The following is a 9,778-nucleotide window of genomic DNA, read 5'->3' on the forward strand; positions in this document are numbered from 1 at the left end:
ATCGGGAGGACGGGCCCCATGTCCCTACAACGCCCCCCAGCGCGGAGCAGGGGTCACGGAGATGTCAGCGCAGCCCCCTAGCTGACGCGAGCCACCGCAGCGTCCGTCTGCGCGCTGCCACCCAGGCTAGGGGCCTCCTTACTGATCTCCCTCCCCCTCCTGAAACTGGGTTAATCCAAAGGGAAACCTGCGTGCAGCCCAGGCCCGCAGTGTGCCGAGGGAGTTCCTTCCAGCCCGAACGTAGGAGTTGCTCGCTCCTCCAAAAGCCCGTCAACGGCTGCCCCACCCGACCTCCTCTTCCACGAAGCCCCTCTCTGAATCCTCAAGGTCCTGTCCCTTCTTTCTCCCACGTCAGTTTCTCGGGAACTCGAACACGCTCGCCCACGCAGTGCTCACAGCTCGCCACCCACGCCCCACACCTCTTGGCTCCGCAACCCGAATGAATGCATTTTTTTTTTAATCGTCTACTATTTGATACAGCCTCTAAGAGGCTTTGCCAAGGGACTCCCGCCCGGCATCACCACAGGGCTAACAGCTTTCCCCGGGATTCTGACCCCCATTAACTAATTCCTCGGCTCCCATCGCCCCGGAGCTGCGATGCCCGGGAGTGCGCGCGCCTGGACGGGGCGGGGGGGGGGGCGGGGAACTGCGGTGGCCGCGAGGACTGAGGCGGGGGCGGGAGCCGGGGGTCCCCCCCAATCCGCCCCTAGCGCCCGGGCCCCTAATGAGCTGCTGAAAGGGAGCGAGCTCCAGTGCGCGTGGCTCGCAGGCCTCCCGGAGTCCGGGGCGCCCTGATTGGCCAGCTGCGCCTCGCGACCTCCATTCATTAATAAATTAGCGGCACGCTCCAGCCGAGCGCGAGCCACCAATCACAATGGACAGCGGCGGCGACAACAGCCGCAGCTTGAGCCGCGGCCGCCGCCACGGCTTCGGCAGCTCGGGCCGCAGCCTGGCGCTCCAACAGGAGCTTTAGAACCATTTTATGCTGATTAGATAAAGGGGGGACCGGGAGGCGGGGGTAGGAGGAGGAGGATGGATGGCCGGGCCAGGGAAGGGGGGGGAGGCGGTGAAGAAAGAGAAAGAAATGAATGATGATAATGCAATGAAAAGAATAAGCCCAGGGAGGGAGAAAGCGGGACAGAAGGGGGGCCGGGGCAGGGGGGCGAGGGGGCGGCGGCGGGGGTGTGTGTGTGGTGGGGGCCCGGGGGCAGATCTGATTGTTTTCCTGGTGGTATATAAGGGGTTTTAAGGAGAGTCGTGTGCCAGACACGCAGCCACTGAACCACAAGCAGCTTCGCTTTAACTGGAGTGCCTGGGAGTCGCGTGCCAGGAGCCGCACGGCCAAGGACTGACTGACAGACAGACACGCACCGCCACCACAACACACGAGACTCGGGCGGGCCGCCGCCGCCGCCGGGCTCTTGGCAAAGTCGCAGGTCCGAGAGGTCCCCCGCGGAGCCAGCCGCACCGCCGTAGCGCTAAGCCGGCTGCTTTCAGGAGGGGTCGAAGGACGCCGCGCCGCGCTCCCGGCTGCGCCAAAGTCACCTTTACGCGGAGGCGCATTCTGAGTCCGACGAAGTAAGTACGCACGCCGGGGCTCCCAGCTTGGCAGGCTGCTCCCCGCACGCAGTCGGACCACGCCCGCACGCGCTGGCGGCGCCCAGGCGCCGAGGGCAGCGGTCCCTCGCCCAGGGCTGGAGCTCAGCCGTCAGCGCCGCCCGCGGCTTGCGTGATCCTGGGGGAGCTCCTGACCTTGTAGAGCACTTGCCGGGTCCCCTCCTACAGCTCCCCTGCTACGGTGCCTGCGGAGCCGGACTTTGCGGGTGCGCGCGGGGGCACGCCCTGTGGCACGGAGAACGTAACTCCACTTCTGTATTTACATCTCATTTGCCTCTTCCTCCCCGCCTCATCTCTCCTGCAGCATGTTCGTCAAAACCGAGGCCTTGGAGTTTAAGGAGGAGGAGGACGTGCTGGTGCTGCTCGGCTCGGCGTCTCCTGCTTCGGCTGCCCTGACCCCGCTGTCGTCCAGCGCAGATGAGGAAGAAGAGGAGGAGCTGGGCGCGGCGGGAGGGGCGCGTCGGCCGCGTGGGGCCGAGGCGGGACAGGGGGCGCGGGGCGGCTCGGCGGCGGGTGCAGGGGGCTGCCGGCCCGCGCGGCTGCTTGGGCTGGTACACGAATGCAAGCGGCGTCCCTCCCGGGCGCGGGCTGTCTCCCGCGGCGCCAAAACTGCCGAGACGGTGCAGCGCATCAAGAAGACACGCAGACTGAAGGCCAACAACCGCGAGCGCAACCGCATGCACAACCTCAATGCCGCGCTGGACGCGCTGCGCGAGGTGCTCCCCACGTTCCCCGAGGACGCCAAGCTAACCAAGATCGAGACCTTGCGCTTCGCTCACAACTACATCTGGGCGCTCACCGAGACCTTGCGCCTGGCCGATCACTGCGGAGGCGGTGGCGGCGGCGGCGGCCTGCCGGGGGCGCTCTTCTCCGAGGCTGTGCTGCTGAGCCCGGGAGGCGCTAGCGCCGCGCTGAGCTGCGGCCCCGACAGCCCGTCGCCCGCCTCCACGTGGAGTTGCACCAACAGCCCCGCGCCGTCCTCCGCCGCCTCCTCCAGCTCCACTTCCCCCTACAGCTGCACTTTATCGCCCGCCAGCCCGGCCGGGTCAGACATGGACTACTGGCAGCCCCCACCTCCCGACAAGCACCGCTATGCGCCTCACCTCCCCATGGCCAGGGATTGTATCTAGAGCTGCCATCTCTACCCGCGCCGGGCCTTACGGGCTCGCGTTGCTTGTCCCCCACCAAGTCCTCCTCCCCACCTCCCCTGCGTGCGGGCTCCACGCCCTGGAAGCCACCCCCACCTCGCCTAGAGGTTGCGATCCTTGGTTATGGATCTCCTTCCTTCTGACGGGCTCCGGTTTAGTGAAGGGCCGAGGGAGCTTTGCCGTCAGAGGATGGGGGTCTGGGGTTGGCGCCTGTTGAGATTGAAAATGCGCTGTGCAGAGAGGTGCTGGCGCACCTGCCTAGCGCGCGGCGGGCGGACGCCGCTCCCGGTTCTCAGCCACGCCGCCGCAGAGGACTGGGCTCTGTGCGTGTGAAGCTCCCAGGGGGAAGGCAACTGGTTCTTGTGCTCTCTTCACCTTTGCTTCCACATAGAGATGTTAATGTCGAGTAGAAAGAAACGTATCTTAGCATCTGAATGATTTCACCGGTAATAATATTATCCACAGATTTGCAATGGCTGGCATCTGCTTTCTTCCCATTGCTGTCTGCAGGCTGTGGGAATTTCACCTGTCAAACCAAACTTTCCCTCTCTGATGTGCACTTTGTTCTGCTTCCCATATTCGTCACAATGCCTATTGTCCCGTCTTTCTCTCTCCTTTCTCTTCACCATTTTGCCATCTGTCTCTTATGATTTATAAGGGGGGGAAGCTCGTTTTGTTAGAGGGCCAGGTTAGAAGTCATTGTATAATTTGTAGGCTTTGTAATGATTGAATACAAGCGTGGAAATTTAGGCTGAACTCTCTATCAAAAGGAGAAATGTGGAGAAAAAGGGAAAAATCAGGAGGGAGGATTGCTTCATGCATTATTTATCTCGACCTTTTAGGGAGAAGGAACTCCCCCATTCTTTTAAGAGATTAAAAATAAATCAACAGTCTGAAAACCTAAGCAGACACGGAGTATTATCTGGATCAGCCACACACGTGTTCCTTTCTATTTATTATAAAGAAAATTTTCATGGGAAAAGTATGTATTTTTTGTATATTCTACAGAGTTTATTCTAGTATGTATTTACATCTTGCAGAACAAGAAAATTGTTCTTGTGATTAAACTATAAATAAAGTATCTAATTTTCATAAGTGTTGGGTATTGTATTCTAATCTCTTGTTTCTGTAGTTATTAGATGCAGGAGGAGTTATGTTTTTCTGAAATGATCCCAGTGTCAAATAGAGTCCTTGTATTTTGGGGGACTGTTTGTGTATATAATTTCACTAAGGAATAAGATTCAAGCCACTAGCACTGAAATAACTCTCAATAAAAACACGCACTCCGTTTTAAAGAAATCAGTTTCTAAGCAGACAAGCTGAGCAAAAGGGGGGGGGCAGAAGAATTACAATGCCAATTAAGTCATGACAAGCTCTAAAGTTCAGAAAACCTTGATTTTTAAAAAGTAGTAAAGTTGAAGTTTCTTGTGTAGAAATTTGGTTCTCTCACTTAACTACTTTTGGCTTCATTTACTATCTGTAAATTAAAGGAACTAAACAGTGGTCTCTAAGAGCTTCAAGCTATAACAATATTTGTGACACAACTGTTTGTAAATTCATTATTGGAAACTGAATTTGTAGTAATATTTTAAAAAGCTAGCTCATTTGAAAAGCAAACTCCTCAATAAAAGAAAATATTCAGAATGTGCTAGCAGTTTCAAAATCTGTAGTGGCGCTGTTTCTCCATCTTTATAGAATTAATTACATAGTCAAAACTTCTCCAAAGAGGGAGCAGAATGGTTTAATTTGCTCCATAATCTCCAAAGCAAAAATTAATGACCTTTGATTGGCTTTTGGTCAAAAATGACCAGTGAAAGTTGATCACATTCTAGTTTTAAGCCTTTTGGGTAGAGTGTCAATGAGAATGAAAGTTAAAAGAGATCAGGCTAGGTAAAGAAAAAAAGTGGGTTGTTCACACACACACACACATCATAAATGTCATATCTGCTTCCTGTTTAGGCTAAATCTTCACTCTGCATAAAACAATGATAATTTCTCCTGAGATGTCTATCTGAAATTCCTCTTCCCCCTCACCATTTAGAACATATTTAGTGTTTTTTGTTTGTTTGTTTGTTTGTTTTTGGACAGGCAGAGTTAGACAGTGAGAGAGAGAGACAGAGAGAAAGGTCTTCCTTTTTCCGTTGGTTCACCCCCCAAGCGGCCACTACAGCTGGCGCACCGCATGGATCTGAAGCCAGGAGCCAGGTGCTTCCTCCTGGTCTCCCATGTGGGTGCAGGGCCTAAGGACCTGGGTCATCCTCCATGTTTTTAATAACTCCATTTTTATCAAAGGAAGAACCAAGCTGAGATTTTTTTATTAGTTTTCATAGCTGTACTAAAGGCAAAACTGTTGGAGATTCCGTCTAACGTAAAACTGTGTTACTCTCAGCTGCTCCTCAATCATCTGATGAAGCAAGAAAGTGAGATTTCTCTGGTGCGTGTGCACATGCCTAGAAACACTAGAGTTACTGCATCTGGTGTACAAAAATCAAGCCAACAAAGAAAAACAAATTACAGTGCAAGAGTCTGAAAATACTAGTTTTATTGTGAAATAGCATCTTGCTCTGATGATAATACTTGGGATACATTGTACTTCTTCTAGAAACTTTGGACAAAGAAATAGTTCAGGGAGCCAGAGTTGTGGCACAGTGCATTAAGACGCAGGATACTATATCAGGTTGCCAGAGTCCCATCTGCTCCACTTCTGATCCAGCTCTCTTCTTGTGTGCTGGGAAAGCAGCAGAAGATGGCCCAAGTGCCTAGGCCCCTGCACATGCATGGGAGACCCAGAAGAAGCTCCTGGCTCCTGGCTTCAATCTGGCCTATCCTTGGCCATTGTGGCCATTTGGGAGGTGAGCCAGCAGAGGAAACATCCCCTCCCCCTTCTCCAACACCCACTCCACCTTCCAAATAAAATAAAGAAATTAAGGTTTTAAAAAAGAAAGAGTTCATGGCAAGAAACAGCTGCTTTTCCAAAACGATGAGAAACCTCAATTGGTGAAGTGATCCCATGAAGAGGTGCCCCTAATGGCTTAGCTGGAGAGGCAGGAATGGAGAGGTAGCTTTGGGTAAAGGTAATCCAGATGACAACCCTCCACCTGGGAAGCAGCTGGTCCACACAGCTTCTGCAGACCCACAGACTGCAGACTGCAGGGAGGCCCCACCCCCAGCAGCAGCAGCTCATACGGGTGGGTGGGGGGCTTCCTTCTGCCTCCCACAGCTGCCACTCAGGATTTCCTTTCCCCATCTAGAGCACACCTTATTTCACAACAAATTACTACACTTTTATTATTATTATTTAATGGAGTCTATTACTATTAAGAATGATGTTTCTGGGGCCGGCGCTGTGGCCTATCAGGGAAAGCCCCGCCTGCAGTGCCCGCATCCCACATGAGCGGGGGTTCGAGCTCCGGCTGCTCTACTTCGGATCCAGATCTCTGGGAAAGCAGTGGAAGATGGCCCAAGTCCTTGGGCCCCTGTACTCGCATGGGAGACCCGGAAGAAGCTCCTGGCTCCAGATCGGCGCATCTCCGGACATTGCGGCCATCTGGGGAGATGGAAGATTCATATTCTCTCTCTCTCTCTGCCTCTGCCTCTCTGTAACTCTGCCCTTCAAATAAATAAATCTTTAAAAAAAAAATAGAATGATGTTTCTTCCTGTCTCGCTTAGCTGGCCGTTCTTCTTCCCCTGCCCAGTCGTCCCCTCGCGTCTCCTTGACGGGGTCGGAGCCGCTGCTTCTGCACTAGGGGACAAAGTCGCTGTTCTATTTTGCCCCTGTCCCGCCCCACATTGTGGCCGCGCTGTGAGGAGCTGGGTAAGCCTGCATCACGCAGGCTGCGGGCCTCGGGGCCACGCTTCTGTTCCTGGCGGCTGATGAGAGAAGTCTCAAACAATGCTGCGGAGATTTTCCTCCGGTGACAGACCACACCGCCAGGGGCGCCAGATGGTTCCAGCGCGCCATCACCCCCGCGCGGAGAGGCGCGAAGGTGGATCCTCTTCTCCTCTTTGGGGAGTCGCTTCCCCGGGCGCCGGGGTTCCGGCGCTGGTTGTATTTACTTGTTCTGAAGTGTCCAGGCCTTGTGACAGCGCATACCAGATTCCAAGGGCATCCAAGGGCCAAGACGGGAGAGAACAAGCGGAGAGAGGGACCCAGCCCCAGCCGCAGCTCAGGGGCTCCGCCGCACGTGGGCAAGAACCGGGTGGGCGCCCTCCGCGGCTGAGCCCTACCGTGCTCAGGCTGAAGCCAGGCCACTGGAAGGCTCCGGAGGCTTTGGCCCCAGATGGCCTTTCCCAGAGCCTGGTCTGATGACCCACGGAAGAGCGTCCAAGCCTAAGGCCGGCTTCAGCGACGCCCACCCGCCTGTCCGCCTGGGGTGGCGGGGCTCCCGACTGGGGAAGGGCCAGGCAGGCGAGGCCCAGAGCTGCTGCGCTCCCACCCGCTCAGTGCACCTCCTGCATCGCTCGGCCTTGGGAGGGTTGACTTCTGGGCACCGACACCTGGAACCGTTTGAAAGAGTCTCCTCCTCCCGCTCAGCTAGCGCCTCCCTGCAGCCGCTTCGGGCTCCCAGGCGAGCTTTGAATGTATTAATTAAATAAAGCGGGCAGCTCTTGAATCGCGCCAGTACAGGGCACTCCCGGGAGCGTGAAAGTCCTGGCCTCCGAATCCGCAAAAGAAATGTGTGAAAAGAAAATTAGTGAAATTGGGTTAGCCCAATAAAACGTGAGGGCTCCAGCACCCCTCCTCCCTTCCCGCTCCCCCAGCCCGGGGCTAGAAGGGCTATCTGGTCTGATCTATTGTTGCCCACCCTGGCAGGGGGTTCATTGTGTGATAAATAATTCCCCCTCAATTTTCTTTTATTCTTAAAAAAAAAAACCCGAGTATTTGCATAATCAGTGCTTTGAAGTGGCCAGAAATCCAGGGTTTGGTCTCCCCAAGTCTGCTATTGGTCGCGAAGCAACAAAGCTAAACGCAGATCTTTCTCTACTCTGACAGTGTGTGGGGCAGACCGTCAGCAGCAGCGGCCTCCTTCTTAAAGGATCCACTTTAATGATTAAACTTAAGGAATGCCCAAAAGGCGGGGCTGGGGGGAGTGGGGGGTGACGGATGAGGGTTCTCAACCCCGTTGCAATTCTCCCCGTCCTCCAGGGCTCATTGTTCTCAGCAGTTTCTTTTCCAGGGCGCTGGGGGTGCGGGTTGGGGGTGCGCCGCCCCGTGTGGCTCCGAGCTGTGATCCGCAGGAGACCCTCGGAGGACCAGGGGCTAGGTCGGCAGCAACCGTCTTTCTCGCCCTGGACCGGTATTTCTTCTCCAGGTTTATGCAATCGACATGGCCTTGGTCTTACGGAAGACGCTGCAGCGGGTCGCTTTTTGGTCCCGGAGGGTGGAGGTTCCCAGCTTCGTGGCAGTTTCAGACGGTCCGGGACAAGGGAGAGGAGCAAAGAAATTCAGTCATCCGGAAAGCAGAATGCGAAAGCCAGCGTGGCGGGCGCTGTTCTTCCCCCGTGCAAGGTGGTGTGAGTTGACAGCACCGTGTGGGAAAGGATCCTGATGGTGTGTGCACGCCAACAAATGACTCCCCCCACCACCCGCCACCATAGGCGCCGGGGGCGGGGGAGGGAGGGCGAGGCTCTGCTCTCGCTCTCCTTGGCAGCTTCTCCAGCGGTTCAGGGAGCCAAGAGGGAAATGCCAACTTGGATTCCCGACTAAGGATACCAGGAGAAGGGCCAGACCTCCCTGAGCGCCCGCACGGGCGCCGGCTTGGCGCTCCAGCCCTGGCAGGTGTCACCTGCTGGAGGGGTGCTCGTGGTCTCCAGGATCAGAATGGGAAAGGAGCGAGACCCTCCAAGCACCCTCGAGTCAGGGGCTCCTCCCTAGCACGCACTCACCGAGATGACGGGGTGGGGCCATATTTCAGGACTCCCATTAACTTTTGGATGCAAATCTCCAGTCAGCAGTCTCATCGATTCTCTTTCTACTTATTTATCGCTCTCTTTCCCTCTCCAAGCCTGTAGCACCTTTCTTACAAAACAGAAGTGGTGTGTTTCTGAAGGAATGAAAAGGATCTGGGCTTTACAGTTCTTTCCAATGGAAACGTACTTTGAGGTTCAATGTTGGGGACTGTGTTGCAGATTCGTGTGGCTTGGAAGATATAAGACTGCATGTTAAATTTCGGGGCTGTAAGAAATTAGGAGGTGATAAGTTAAGGTTACCTCCAGGGACACATCTCCAAGAGAAGGCAGTTTGGACTGTAGCTGGCCTAGAAAAGATCCCATAGGAGACTGTATCCCTTCTGATGGGTCTTAATGAATTTCGGACACCCAGAAGTGTCACCAATGGCTTTCTCCATTTCTCCTTCTTGTCTAATGATTCCATCATCACCTTTCATTTGTCCATCTGCACTCAGATTTTCACTTCCACTTTCCTCCCTTCGGCTTTATAGCTTGAGGCATTCCTGGAAACATTAAATGATGGAGCAAAGAACCAGGGCTTCTCGCCCATTTTATTTTTTTGGTGGAAACAAATAAAAGTGCTGAAGTCCCTGCAAAAATCGAAACAGAGAGAACTGGGGACTGGTTTCCATGGCAGCAGCTTGCAATAAAGCCTAATTCCATGCGACAAAGAGGTCATCTTCCTTTTCAAATGTGTTTATGATCCCTTTGTGTATTGTATTTTGGTATAAAAGCTCCACTGCACTTTCAGAGCTCCATGGGCAGCTCTGTGACTCTCAAGGGGGTTTATTGCCTCCTTGGCATAAGAATAGCCAAAAGAAGCCACACTAGTGCCAGTGTGACAGAAGAGTAAGGCCACAGGCTTGCCATTGCTTCCTCTCTCAAATACACCAATTTGCTGTGTACCAAAGCGATCAAAACTGAAGACTTGTGGGATAATTTAAATTTAATTTGTTCCTCTCCCCCATCATCCTCTATCAACTGAATCATCACATGCAAACAAATATGAAATTGACTCAATGTAAGGATTAGGCTTAATTTATTTTCTTACCTCACTTTTCAG

At 54.0% G+C, this 9,778-nt stretch overlaps 1 protein-coding gene across 1 annotated transcript; it reads left to right on the forward strand.

Annotated features, from left to right (window-relative positions):
• Positions 1–1,207: 1,207 nt before the first annotated feature.
• Positions 1,208–3,940, forward strand: NEUROG2 (neurogenin 2). The gene is made up of 2 exons (XM_002717014.6): positions 1,208–1,578; positions 1,922–3,940. The coding sequence occupies exon 2, from the start codon at positions 1,923–1,925 to the stop codon at positions 2,745–2,747; it is 825 nt and encodes a 274-aa protein (XP_002717060.1). The 5' UTR covers positions 1,208–1,578; position 1,922; the 3' UTR covers positions 2,748–3,940.
• Positions 3,941–9,778: the final 5,838 nt, after the last annotated feature.

The sequence above is a fragment of the Oryctolagus cuniculus genome, chromosome 8 (genome assembly GCF_051225735.1).
Source record: "Oryctolagus cuniculus isolate XC-2025 breed Fujian yellow rabbit chromosome 8, ASM5122573v1, whole genome shotgun sequence".
Lineage (NCBI taxonomy): Eukaryota > Metazoa > Chordata > Mammalia > Lagomorpha > Leporidae > Oryctolagus > Oryctolagus cuniculus.

Excerpts from the sequence above, each read along its gene's own strand:
- NEUROG2 (XM_002717014.6), top strand. The coding sequence starts at position 1,923 with ATGTTCGTCAAAACCGAGGCCTTGGAGTTTAAGGAGGAGGAGGACGTG.